Source organism: Suricata suricatta, chromosome 1 (genome assembly GCF_006229205.1).
Source record: "Suricata suricatta isolate VVHF042 chromosome 1, meerkat_22Aug2017_6uvM2_HiC, whole genome shotgun sequence".
NCBI lineage: Eukaryota > Metazoa > Chordata > Mammalia > Carnivora > Herpestidae > Suricata > Suricata suricatta.
This window is the reverse complement of record NC_043700.1, coordinates 46936439-46950842: the sequence shown is the minus strand read 5'-3', so window position 1 is coordinate 46950842 and position 14404 is coordinate 46936439. Positions and strand designations below refer to the sequence as shown.

General features: G+C 44.2%; 1 protein-coding gene across 4 annotated transcripts in view; it reads left to right on the top strand.

The window, feature by feature from the left end:
- NUGGC (nuclear GTPase, germinal center associated) overlaps window positions 1–12285 on the top strand; it is a 53298-nt gene extending 41013 nt beyond the window's left edge. For 3 of the 4 annotated variants that reach the window (XM_029945644.1, XM_029945527.1, XM_029945568.1), the window contains 6 exons: window positions 3254–3411; window positions 5134–5272; window positions 6429–6537; window positions 7187–7323; window positions 9616–9706; window positions 12042–12285. In XM_029945644.1, coding sequence (XP_029801504.1) covers window positions 3254–3411; window positions 5134–5272; window positions 6429–6537; window positions 7187–7323; window positions 9616–9706; window positions 12042–12187 — 780 coding nt within the window. In that variant the 3' untranslated portion in view covers window positions 12188–12285. Of the gene's footprint in view, window positions 1–3253; window positions 3412–5133; window positions 5273–6428; window positions 6538–7186; window positions 7324–9592; window positions 9707–12041 lie in introns of all 4 variants that reach the window. The other variant, XR_003911315.1, reaches the window with a different exon arrangement.
- The last annotated feature ends 2119 nt before the right edge of the window (window positions 12286–14404 follow it).

Below are 14404 nucleotides of genomic sequence, written 5' to 3'. Positions count from 1 at the left end.
TAGGGCTGCATAACATAAAGTATATAGACTGGGTGGTTTAAATGGCAGGCATTTATTCTGACAGTGGTGGTTAGAGGCCCAAGGTCAAAGTAGTGCAAGGTTGATTTCCCTGGGGGCCTTTTTGTTGCAAAAGGGCACCTTCTAGCTGTGTTCTCACATGGTCTTTTCTCTGTGTGTGCCTCCCTGGTGTCTCATAAGGACAGCAGTCCAATAAGATAAGGATTCACCCTTAAGTCCTCATTTAACCCTAATTACCTCCCTAAAGGCCCTGTCTCTGAATATAGTCACATCAGCGGTCAGGCCTTGAACATGTTGATTCAGAGGGATATAGTTCACTCCATAACACCTATTAAGAGTAAAGAGTGATGAACAATACCGCTCATGGGACAAAGATGATACAGAAGTATCTAGAGCTGGGAGTAGCACACAGATTGTATGTTGTTGCCATTGTTTTAATATGATTTGGAAAGCTAGAATGTTAGCAGTGAAAAGGTGGTGTGTAAGGGAGCTCTACATTTCTGTGGGCTTTTTCATACACACAGATGATACCACCTTTCTAGAATATGGTCTCTTCTGGGTATTCTTTCACGGCTTTCCTAAGGGTTTGTTTCAGGATCTCGATCAGTAGGTATGTGCCGTAACTGGGATGAGAGGGAAGGAGGAGATGCCTCTGGTACAGGAAACACTAGACAGACTGAAAGCTAAAACAGCAAACAAGTGGGAATGATCGTGGGGTCATCGGAGAGGACTCTCAGACTTGTGACACAGGAGGAGGGGAGGCAGCCTGCCTTCCATGTGGCGGTGGGTGGCTGAGTGTCCATGAATGTAGTATGTGTGTGTGCATTTGCTTATGCCTTCAGCAAACATGGAAGAAATGCTTACTCTGGTGCTAAATACTGAGCATCACCTGATTCAGTCCTCACAACAATTCTGGGTGGTAAACACTCTTGCGGTTATTTTCATTTTACGGCCTTACAGTGGCTGAACAACTTGTCCGGGGTCATGTATGGGAACCACACCTACCGCAGGCCTATCTTCAGAGCCTGGATGTCCAACCCCTACACTTGCCTGTTGCATCTCTGCAAACGATTGTAGCTACTTGTGATTGCCAACCAGTTACATAGTTTAATGTTTGTAAATCCCCATAAAAGTAGTGAAGTTTGGTCTGCCAATAGCCAGCATCGCCTTGCCAGCTCTGTAGTGAGCCTCCTTAGAAGCAGGTCCTCCAGCCCCATTCAGGTGACTGTAACCCTAGGCGATACCTGATGCAGCCTCATGAAGAAGGCCTGAGCCAGCCCTGGCCCGCTGTTGGGAAAGGTTGGCCCATGCATGCGATCATTCTACCCCTACGTGGCCATATAAGAATGGGCCCTGGGCTTGGAACACTTCCTTACCAAGAGATAAAGAGCCCTCACAGCCTGTGCTGGGCTTATCGCCTTGTGTGGGAATATTCTTCCCTGTTTTATGCTCAGTGTGTACTTCTTTGTTTTGCTTAGTATGGGCAGCCAAGGCCCTTGGGCAAGCTCCCAGTTTTCTGTATTTCAGATCCTGTGGGGGAGGGCTTGGGTCCTTCTACATTGCGGGACCCCATATTGTGGGATCACCTGCACTGGGTACCTCACCTGCACTGGCTGTGGAGGGGTCTGCTGGCCACAGGGTACCCAGGCATCGCAGAGGGCTGGATCCTGTACACACTTTTTCTCCTCCTGCTATAAGTAAATGCTGTACCACCTGAGCCTCGTGTGCATATTGTCTATTCTCAGTGACCTTGAATCATGTACTTGTCTCTTCTCTGGGTGGTGTTTACCTGCCTTTTAACCTTGGCCACACAGCCTGGCCATCTAGTGACAGTGAAACAGCAACCCAGCCATATCTGAATTCCTGGCCCGCAGAGCTGGTGAGAGATAATAAATAAATGTTTACTGTTGTTTTAAGCCATCAGGCCTGAAGTAATTTGTTTCATAGCAATAGATAAGTAAGTGACTCTGGGGAGAATGTTTCTGTATGATGGTAAAAGATCCCAGATCACCGAAAGTGAGTGAGTACATTCTGAGAAAGCCAAGGCACAGAGCGGAGACCAATCCTTTAAGACAATTTGCTCATAAAAAGAAGGAACATCTTCAGACCTTTGCTAGGATGTCATCCTGTGAACTGCCCCCTGTCTCACCAATTCATAAATGGTGTTTTTCTCTGTGATTTACAGACACATCTGAGGTGTCTTGAATAGACCCCTTTCCTCTGTGATCAGAAATTTGGGCAAATATTATATGCTAACATCATATCATTATGTAACATGGTAAAATAACCTAAATGTCTAACCATAAGAGAATGGTAAAATGAATTAGGATACATCCACATGATATTGTATTATGTGGTTATGGAAATAATTTTTGCAAGTATTTTCAATGAATTGAGGAAATGCCCATGTTATAATATTAAGTGAAAATGGCAGAATGTTAAAATATGTATATATGTGTATGTGTGTATACATATATATAATATGATACATATACAATATGATCCCAATTATATTATGCTACATGGTCATGCACTTGAAACAGATTTCCTTAGAGCATATATTTCCTTGTGATAGATCACAAGGGCCTCTACTAAAATTTGGTCAGTGCAAACATATTTTTATTCTCTTTACCATCTGGCTAAGATTTATCAATGTCTCTTGTGGCTCTAGCTTTGTCATATTTTTTTTCTTTTTGCCCTCAGACTTATGAATTTATTTCTCTGGGAAAACATATTAGAAAGATGTACAAATCAAATTACATTTTATTAGGCATTTAACAAAAAGTATTTAGAAACTTGGGCTATGCTTGGAAGGTCTGAAACATACACTCCCAGTAGGCTCACAGCACATTTTCATTTAATAATTGCTCCTTTAAGCACTACTTACTTAACGCTGTTGCCAGATGGTAAGAACATCAAGACAGATAAGACACTCTTCGTGCCCACAATGAGCAGCTGTTCTGGTAGAGAAGCCCAACGAGCAGACAGATAAATATAAACCGTACGAGGAGAATTGTGACCAGGGAAGAACAAGATGCTCTGGAAGCCAGGGCAGCCGCCAACTTGGACATGACTGCTGTGCCCTCTCTCTAGCTCAAGAATATGTTGAAAGATCATGTTTTCTGTTCCCTGTGATTCTTGCTCATAGCCTTTGGCCAAAGGCAATACAATTCTGAGTCTGCAACATTCTAGTTAATGTTTACTAACTCTGTTGACTTATTATTTAATTACCTAGAGGAGTAGAGGAAACCAAGGCTTTCACCAGACTCTGAAAGCTGTTTGCCTGAAAAATGGCATCTATGCCTCTCGGACTCTCGCAAGAATAGATCTGAACGAAGCCATCACTCAGCCCATCTATGACCAGATCGATCCTGTTTTTGGAGGCATTTTTAGGTAAAAGATCCTTTCTCTTGCTCCTTCATGAACAAACATCTGAAGAGCGTTGGACTGGAGTCTCCTCTTTATGAGAATTTGTACTTTGGATCTGGAGGCGTAAAGAGTAGCTTACGATCTGAGGCGGAACGCTTAGTCTCTGGCAAAACATAAAAGCCCTCTTGGTTTGGTTTACCTAAGTTCTCGTGGTGACCTGGAGTACAGACAGAGATGTTGCTTTCAGACTAATATTATGATACCCGTTATTTTCCAAATATCTCATATATTCAGCAAGGGATACATTTTCTTATGGATCTGAGCCCAGGACAGGTGGTTTTGGTTGGAGAGTGGGGTGAAGCAAACACATGGCCTCTGTAAATTTCCCTGAATGCAAAAAGGCGGAGTGGCTGGCTGATGGCTCTGTGTTTGTTTTTGCCATACTGCACGCTCAGTCATAGCAGCCTCAGCTTTGCAGTGCTTCCTCCTTCCCTCCTTCCTTGACCCTGAATCCTTTTCTCCATCCACAGAAATAGAATTTCCTAATCCCTTAGTGCAAGAGCCTGCCCCCTGTCTCCCTCCTTGGCCACTAGCATTTCATCACCTGCTGCTGCTTGAGCCATTCTACCTTTGCCTGATTCTTATTCAGTGCTCCCCTTCTCTGCCCCCACCTTCCTTTGACTCCTCTGGAATCATGCCATTCCATCTACCCTATCCCTGTTTACACGTCTATAGGGTGAACTCCAAATTCCTTAGATGACATTCAAGACATTCCACCTGCCTCAAACTGGCTTTTCCACTCTCCCCCAGTCCTGTTGTTCAGTACCAGCCCTTGCTTTAGCCAGCCAAAGGAATAGCAAAGAGCAAGTGAGATGTACCAGGAACTGTGCTAAGCACTATGCGTGCATGATCTCGTCGGATCCTCTCAATAACCCTGTGAAGGGCCTTCTGTCTATTCACAAGTGGACAAGCTGAGATTCAGAGGGCTTCAGACAGCTTTGTCAAGGTCAGTCAGCTCATACGTGGAGAGCTAGGATTTCAAGCCCTCTCCTCTATAACCTGCTACTTCTTCCTCCTGGGATGTCCTGAAATTGTGCTCACTATGTTGTCCCCATGGGGAATAACCCCTCCTTCTTTTCACTTCCCTAAATCTTATCCATCTTTTAAAATGGAGTTCAGGGGCAACTGGGTGGCTCAGTCAGTTAAATGTCTGACTCTTGATGTCAGCTCAGGTCATGATCTCATGGGTTCATGAGTTCGAGCCCCACATCAGGCTCTGCACTGAGAGCACAGAGCCTCCTTGGGATCCTCTCTCTCCCTCTCTCTGCCTTTCCCCTCCTCATTCTCTCTCTCAAAATAAATAAACATTAAAAAAATAAAATGTAGTTCAAATCTCACACTTTCAAATGGAAACACCTTGGCAGTGGGAAGACTGACCTATGTATGAGGCTACACAGATCAGTGTCCAAAGTAGCCTGGTTCTGCCACTTACTAGCTGTGTGGCTGTGAACACATCAGCAGTCTTCCCTGAACTTTAGTTTTCTTGTCTGTAAAATGGGTTTCATAGACTTTTAGGTTCCGGACCTGGCACAGCACGGTGCCTGGCATCGATGGGAATTTGATACCTATTTGTTCTCACCCCCCTGTCTTGAAGGTGAATAAAAGGATACCAGCTAGTGTCCTCTTTGTTTTAGCTCCAACGTATCCACTGTTGTCTCTTAACATTTTATATTGTTTCTTCTGTAGAGCTGGAAAGCCCACTGGGTCAGCTTTGCTGCCTCACGTGGAGGCTTTTAAGCACTCTCTACAGGAGAAAATGATGGAAATTGGAGTAAGAAGTGGCTGGAAATATGATAGTTCCAAAAAAAGTTTTCTGATCCAGGAGGTAAGATCCTTGTAAAATGAAGAGGGCAGCAAGGTGGGGCAGTGGCTCTCTTACCAGCAGGATTTCAGGGGTGTTGTGTGTGTCTCCCCCTTGCTCCCCTGGGAGGCCGAGGTCTGGGTACGCCTCGCAGCAGGTGCTGTGAGACACGGCTCACAGCGGGACGGGGAGACTGCCATGGGGAGGCAGGATACCAGGCCAGCTCCGGGCCGCTGGGAAGCCGCGGGCAGTAAGTGCGGAGGTGGAACGGAGACTCGGTTCCCAGGAAGAGTATTCAAAGAATCCTCAGGTGTACAAACATTTGAGTCCACTTGGAACATCCACTTGTAACTCACCGTACATCGTTTCTGACAATATTATGTAGTAGTATTCACAGCATGAAGCTTCGAGAAGGGTCATTTTTTTACAGATCATTTGTTAGTTTGGAGAACTCAAGACTCTTGTCTATGACCCATCTTCCTCGAGGCCTTCTTGGTCTGTTCAGGCTTCTGAAAACAAAATGTCATAAGCTAGGTAGCTTTATAAACAACAGAAATTTATTCCTCACAGGAGGTTGGAAGTACAGGGTCAAGGCGCAGGCAGATTTGGTGTCTGGTGAGGGTTCACTTCCCAGTTCATAGATGACGGTCTTTTCACCATCACCTCACATGGTAGCAGGGGCACAGGAACTTGCTAGAGTCTCTTCTGTAAAGGGAATAGTCCCAATTATGAGGGCTTGCTACTCATGACCTAGTCACCTCCCAGAGGCCCATTTCCCAACGCCATAACCTTGAGGGTTAGGGTTTTAACATATAAATTTTGGGTGGACATAAATATGCAGTCCATAGCACAGGCCCAGCCCAAATTACCCAGCAATGCTAGAGAACTATCCTGGTCTCACACCCTCCCACTAAGAGGGCCTCTTCCACCACCTTGCATGTGCCTGAGTTCAACTCAGCAAATATTTGAGTCGTTTGTAAGTGCCAGGCACTGTGGAATATAAAGATGCTAAGGCAGAGTTCCTGCCTATGAGAAGCTCGTGGCCTAGTTGGGGAAATGACTTGTGAACAGCCAAGCATAATATAAGGCAGAGGGAAATGGTGGCCACACATGGGAACACCTGACTCACTGCTATCAAAGGAATTGTCACAAATGGCCTTTTGTTAATGTGGATTTCCAGATAAGTGCCATCCTGGGAAGCCTGGAGGGTTACATCCTCAGAAAGAAGAGGAGGATCTATGAGTCTCTCACCACCTCTGTGCAGAACGACCTGAAGCCCTGTTATGAAGGTGGGCGCTCTGGGGGGCGACACGTCCATTTCCTCTGGGGTCTTTCTGTCATCTTCCTGTGTCCTCAGCCCCTCTCACACTCTTACTCCACAAACTGAAAACCAAATAACTTTAAGGGTGAGGGGACAGGTGACCCATGAATCAATTTTCTCTGTGTGTTTCCAGTGCTTTCTGTCCACCCTTATCTATTCCCCCTGCTTCTCCTCTCCTGCTGCATCTCACTTAGTTAAACTGTAGAATCCATTATCCAATTATCATTCTAATTCCCTTTAAGTATTTGTAAACCCACTTTCCAGCTCCTTCTTCTTTCAGTGGTCCCATTATTTTCCCTGGTGGGGTGGGGTGCACTGGAATTTTGTAAACTTCTTCATTCATTCATTAGATTTTCTGAATGGCAGTTATCTAAATTTTGAGAATGTTGATTTTTTTTAATCATATTATGTTTAAACAATTTCCACTGTGTGGAAAATGGTGTCACATATATGAATGTATATTTGTGTATGTTCATGTGTATGTGTGTGTCTGTGTATACATACACATATGTGTGCATATATAGTTTTCGTTTGTGTGCTTGCCTTTCTTTCTGATGCTAAAGATTTCTCTGCAAGTCCTTGCTGTGATGTGTGACTGTGGCTGTCATTTTTGCCAGAGGCAGCTCAGATTGCTGGCAAAAAAGCATGTGAGAGAATGAAAGACGCCATCAGAAGAGGGGTGGACCGGCAGGTGGCCGAGGGCATGTTTGAAAGGGCTCAAGAAAGGATGCAGCACCAATTTCAACAACTGAAGGTATTCTACACCCACAGTCTGAATTCCAACCCAAAGAGGCTTCTTGTGGGGGGAGCCAAAGAAGCAGGTACAAAAGATGAAAGGGGTAGTAGTCATTCAGGTCCAAAAAGAGCTGATGCCTTCTGTAAAGTGGCCTCCAACCAATACCTATGATGCCAGGGGAGGAGGCTGGCTGGCACTTGGCATTCCCCCTTCACCACCACCGCATGCTGGGGTCAGGGTCTCTCTGGGGCTGTGACTTCAGAAATGCAGCACTGCACCCCCCTCCCCAGCCTGGCCTCTGCCCACCTCTGCCTCCGGCTCTCTCTCAGTGTTTCCTCTTTACCAGGTCATCAGTAGAACAATGGGGCTCCTTAAACTCTTGACATACATTAACTCACTTAACCCCAGCAAGGCTGTGAGGTAGGGACTATTATTGTTCTCATTTTACAGATAAGAAAACTGAGGCAGAGAGAGAGAGGTGTAGCAACAGGCCACACAGATAAATTGCAGCACTAGGTTTGGGACTAGGTAAGCCAGCTCCAGCATCTCTGACAATAGCAGAATCTCCAGATGGATTTTTTGAAATGAGGGAAATGTCTAGTCTATGTGAAATATCAATAAATAAATGCCGATAACCTATTACAGGGCAGCCAACTTTGACACCTAGCATAGATTTAGGTTTGATTCTCTCTCAGAAAACAGTTCCTAAGAGTTTCCTTGAACCTAATGCTCTGTCAAGTACACTTGGCCACCTTGTCTCAGCTCTGGGTCTCTGCTTGCCACCTCCCTCCCAAGTAATAAAAACTCTTGGTTTTAGTCTGAGCCACTGTTGGCCTTTCTGTGGCCATGTGTATTTCCAAATTCGTCTGCCTCAGTCCAGACTTAGCTGACCCTCTCCTAACCAACTAAGGAAGCTGGCTAGCTGTTATTTCCATTCACTTCTGAACCAACCTACTTCCTGAAATGTCTGCACCTTACTGGTCAATCTTGTGTCTCCTGCCCAGGCTCCTACCCCCACCCCACTGCAGTTTTGGAAAATAACTTTCTCTACAATACAAAATGTGTAATATCTCTCGGAATAGGCTAAGAGGTGTCTCATTTGACAGTAGCAGTTTACTTTCTGTCATTAACTATGTTATCATAGTGTAAGATTTTTTGCAGAAAATTGGCCAAACTCTACAGCTCCCAGTCCCCATTGGGTATAAAGAAATTGGCCCTGGGGCACTTGGGTGGCTTAGTCAGGTGTTCGAATCTTGGTTTTGGCTCAGGTCATGATCTCATGGTTTGTGAGTTCAAATCCTGCTTTGGACTGACTGTGCTCTGACAGCACAGAGACTGCTGGGATTCTCTCTCTCCCTCTCTCTCTGCTCCTCCCCTGCTCATGCCCTTTCTCTTTCTCTCTCTCAAAAATAAATAAATGTTAAAAAAAGAAATTAGTTCTTATTCCCCTCCCAAAACAATTCCATTAAAAAAAGTGACTGGTATATTGGTTAGTACAAATGTATCTTAATGACACAAATGTAGGAAGTTCAAAGTGGGCAGGGACACAGAGTGACCCCATGCCCTGATCTTATGGACAAGGAGGCTGAAGCCCAGAGGGCCTGTGTTACTAGCTCAAGGTTAAAGCTAGAGCTGGGACCAGAGCTTAGGGTGCTTGGCCTGGTGTGCGGAAGAAAAAAAGCAAGAGTCAGGAGATCCAGGCTCAAAGTACTGTGTCCGTCTAGACGAAAGAGTCAGGTGTTTTTCAGAGGCACATAAGAGATGGTTAGAAGAGGGAAAACGGTTTGCATTCACAGAAGGACTGAGATAGGAAGAAGAAATTTCTCAGGCAGTTGCGACAAAGAATCAGGAATGTCAAGTATGATGTGCTGCACAAACCAGGTACTCAATAAACACCTTTCCAGTGACTAAATGCACAATAGGATCGCGGGCTAGTGACCAGCCCTTTTTCTCTTTTCCCATCTCTGCAATTGCTGTTTCCTTCCCGCGAACCCACCCCCCCCTGCCGCCCACGTGAAGCCTCCTTAGCTCCTGACTCAGTTGGTCAGCACCAGAGAGGTCCAATCACATATGAACCTTGATAGGCACGAAAGGAGATGCTAAGACAAGTAGGACCCCACAGAAATGTTGCTCTGATGACTCCAGAGCCATTTGCTGTGCTCTAAAGTGTCCCATCCTTGGAACTGACTTTGATTTTGGCAACCCCAGTCTGCACAATCTGTTTGGGGGATGGGGTGGGGTCCCTTTCATAAGATAACTTTTCCCTTGGGCTGTGCCTTCCTAACAGAATGACCATGCTTTGTTGTGTAGAACGGAATCTCGGAGAAGGTGAAGGGCAGTATCGCCACCATGCTGACCCTTGCTTCATCCCAGGAGGATGGTCTCTATAAGGAGCTTGCAGGTAAATACATAACACCTTTTGCATAAGCGATGATCATGCAGACACCCCTAGCTGTGGTTGCTTTTTGCTGGGTTTAAAGAAATCAAGTTAGGAAGAATTTCCAGGGCATGGGATACAGATGATGATGACGATGATGATGATGATGATGTTGATGAAGACAACTACCCCACCCTTTGCTGAGCACCGACCCCAAACCACGCATGATACTCAGGCTCTGTGTGCAGCACCCCATCGAATTCTCATGTTGGCCCTCAGAGGGAGATGCTATTGCTCCTTTTGCATGTGTAGAAACAGAGACTCAGATTAGGTAATGTGCTCAAGGATCCACAGCTGGAAAGTGGCAATTTCAAATAGATACCTCTGCTCTGCAGTCTCCTTAAACCCATTGTTTTGAGTACATATCTTCTCACAAAAATCCTTATATTCTGCTGGTGGTGGAGAAGGGTTTCTCTCAAAGAACCAGGAGGTTGAGGATGCAGTAGCATCTGCCAGCAACCATCTCTATTCCATGCCATGAGTTCCCTCAGGCCTCCGGGTATAAACTGGAAGAAAAAGCAATTGGGAAATTTCTAGCAAAATTAAAAGTGCACATATCCTTTGACCCAGCAATCCTACTTCCAGGAATCTATCCTGTGGTACCCTCATACATGAGCAGAGTGGCACATGGACAGGGTCATTCGGGGAAGCATCACTCAGGATGGCAAACACCGGAACAACCCCAATATCCATCAGCAGGGCACTGGTTAAGTTAACTTAGGTGTACAACCAGTGGAGGATGGTGCAATTTTTAGAAAGACTAAAGTGTCCTTTTATACAGAGTTGGTGGTATGAAACAATCTCCTAAATATGTAAAGTAAAAAAAAGCAAGGTGAAAAACTGCGTGGAATATGTTGCCATCTGTGAGAGAAGAAAAGGAAATGCATATGTGTATGCATACAGATGTCCATGGGGTACACAAGCAACTGGCCACTGGTTGTCTTGAAGGAGAGGAACGGGGGGCCTGGAGGACACGGAAGACGGGAGACTTATTTTGCACTCTGTATGTTTCGTGCCTTTAAATGTCAAACTCTGGGTGCAATTGCCTGCTGGGAAAAAATAGATCTGATGCCATTGCTGTGTGTCATTGAGTGTGTCATGGTGAAAGTGGCCAGAGCTATTTCCAAAGTAAAAGCCACAGTTGCTGCTTCTAAGCATCTGTTCTCCATGGATTCTTGCTGCAGAAATTATTATTCCCCATCTCTAGTTGGTTAGACAGACAGCTAACCTGTTCCTAATGGCCTCTTAGGAAGGTGATCCAGCACCTCTCACTATCCTGTGTTGGTCTCTCTCGCGACCTTCTGTCTAGGCCTTCCCAGGAGCCTGTCTTGAGATGATAGTCATCCAGTTGTGTCTTCTTTAAAGAACTCCTGCTCACCAAAGGTCTTCCAGCTCTCTAGGTCACCCACACAAAAATAATGTTCCCCTGAGTTTGATGTAAATCGCTCCTGCCATAATTTAAGATCATTTCCCTTTCTTCCCATCAACAGCAAAATATATACTATGTAGGGAGTACTGTGCCAGAGGACAGAGGTCTAAAGCAGTCCCTGCTCTGAGTATTACTTGGTTGGTAACCAGTGGTGTGAGAATGTATATTAAAATAGTAAAATAGAGAATTCCCTTTTGCCTGGGGGAAACCAGTATTTTGATCTAGCCAGGACTTCAACTAGATGAGGCCCACCCACATTGTAAAGGGCAGTCTGTTTTTCTCAAGGTCTAGTGATTTAAATGTAAATCTCATCCAAAAATATGCTCCCAGAAACATCCAGAATAGTGTTTGGCCAAATATCTGGGCATCATAGCTCTGACATGTTGACACATAAAATTAGCCATTGTAAGGATATATGATTGCAGGTCATGAGGTGAAAACCCGAGACAAGACGTCAAGACAGCAAATTCACTTAGAATGAGAAGTGGTGGGAGCAGGGGGAGCAGGGGAAGGAGAAGCGTGGGGAGGACTGAGGGAGAGGTCCGTTGGGTGGTGGGCTTGGTATCTCCTTCCCCTGAGCTCTTGTGAAGACCCAGTGATTTCTTAGATTTTTTTATGCGTAGGTCTGTGTTTCTTTTCAAGGGTGACACTGCTGAGGTAAGCATTAACAGCCAGCATGTCCACTCTGGTTTTGTTTTTTTTTTAAATAAAATGAATGGATCAGACAGACCATCTGATCTCTACGTTCTATTCCAGATGTCTCATTCTGGGACAAGGGATGCAGGTCATAGCAAGATTCTCAGGAGATCTGTATTCTGGGGACATTTCTAGGACACTGGCTCCTGATGCGTGCTTTCTGCTCTTGTGTAGATGTGAAAAGTGAATACAAGGAGATGGAGAAGATCCACAGAGGCCTGAGGGAGGTGGCGGAGAACGCAGTGCTGCGGAGAGGCATGCAGGACTTCCTTCTGAAGATGTCCCCGAGCAAAGGGCTTCCGCCCAAAGCACACACCTAGTGCTTAGGGCGCAGCACCAAGTAGAGGAGAAACAAGCCTGGGGCCAAACAACCAGAGTTACTTCTGTTTTTAAAAATCTAATAAAGAATATCTCCTGACTTGTTTGGACCTTATATACAATGTAAAACCAAATAGTTACTTTTGGCATAAGCTGACAGCTGAGGAACATCACATCCCTTTTACTCTGTAGCCAAAAAGAATCATCTTGAATTCCTAACGGAGTTGTAAAGTTTTAGGGACAAGAAGCTCATGCTTCCACAAGGGAAAATGTCAAAACATTGAACAACTTAAATATTAGGGGAAAACACATTGCAAAGCTTTAGGGACCTAATTCTACTTCCCATTTTAATACTGATGACTCCTCTGGGTAAGGAAGTACCACTGTGCCATGGAAACAACACAGGCTTGAGAGCCAACGAGAGGCTTCACCGCTTCCCTGGCGTGTTACTGCAGATGAGCATTTCGCAAACATTTTGATCTCAGGCCCGTACACACTCTTAAAATGTACTGAGAACTCCAGAGAGCTTTTGTTTGTGGGGGTTATTTACCGTATTCAAAACTAAAGCTGAGAACAATTGGAAAGAATTATTTACCAATTTACTTAAAATAAACTTATTACATATTAATACAAAAACATATTTTTTAGATTATCTTGAGAGAGAGACAATGCGAGTGAGGGAGGAGCAAAGAGAGAAAGAGAGAGAATCCCACGCAGGCTCCGCACTGTTAGCACAGAGCCCGATGTAGGGCTCAGGCTCACAAACCATGGGATCATAACCCGAGCTTGAAGTCCAGAGTGAGACGCTTACCCAACTGAGCCACCTGGGCACCCCCGAAAACATGTTAATGAAAAAAAGTTTTCAAAAAATTTAGTGAGAAGAATGACATTACTTACACTTTTGCAAATCTCTTTATTCTCTGGTTTAATAAAAGACAGGTGGATTCTTTTATATGTTTCTGCTTCTGTCACATGTTTTGGTTGATATATATGAAGAAAATATAGATTCACATGGTACAGAGTTTGAATGTGGAAGAATATTTTATTTATTTATTTATTTATTTATTTATTAAAGTTTATTTATTTTGAGAGAGCGAGCATGTTGGGAGGCAGCAGCAGCGAGACAGAGGGAGAGACAGCTCCCTGTGCAGTCAGCACAAAGCCTGACATGGTACTCGAACTTACCATCTGTGAGATCATGACCTGAGCTGAAATCAAGAGTCAGACGCTTAACTGACTGAGCCACTAACATGCCTCTGGGAAAGTATTTTATTAGCCTTTTTGGATAATTTTTGTATATTCTTCTTTGATACAATAATCTTGACCAAAGATAGTTTCTTAAAGGTTAGTCGCCTGGGTGGCTCAGTTGGTTGAGCGTCTGACTTCACCTCAGGACATGATCTTGTGGTTTGTGAGTTCAAGCCCTGCCTCAGGCTCTGTGCTAATGGCTCAGAGCCTAGAGCTTGCTTCGGATTCTGTGAGTCTTCCTCTCTCTCTGCTCCTGCCCCACTCAGACTCTGTTTCTCTCTCTCTCTATCTCAAAAATAAAAATAATAAAACTTAAAAAGAATTTTTTTAAAGGTTAGTCACAATGTAGAATCTGAAACCATATTGGTGAACTTTTTCATATTCTGTTACATTAAAATACATTTCTATCTCACAATTTGAATGTATCTTTTACTAATGGATGATTTTGTGAAATTGGTCATTTTGAAAATGTTTGTTCATTGAATGAAGCAGATTTTCCAAATGTTGACACATTTCATTATATAATATACTACAAAATATATATTAACTGAAAAGCCTTGAAGTATTCTTCAAAAAGCTGTCAAGTTTGGGGTGCCTGGGTGGCTCAGTTGGTTAAGCATCTGACTTTGGCTCAGGTCATGATCTCATGGTTTGTGAGTTTAAGCCCTGTGTAGGGCTCTGTGCTAACAGTTCAGAACCTGGATCCTGCTTTGGATTCTGTGTCTCCCTCTCTCTCATACTCTCTCCCTTCCTTGCTATTGCTCAGTTTCTCTCTCTCTCTCTCTCTCTGTCTCTGTCTCTGTCTCTCTCTCAAAAATAAATGAACATTAAAAAAAACTTGTCAAGTTCAGGGTAGAGGATATAAGTTTTATAAAATTCTATTTTTTCCCTAAAAGTTTATCTTATGATTGCAACAAATATTGTCAGTTGCTTTCTTTGAAGTGATAGATTCATTTTATTTTCACGAAAAT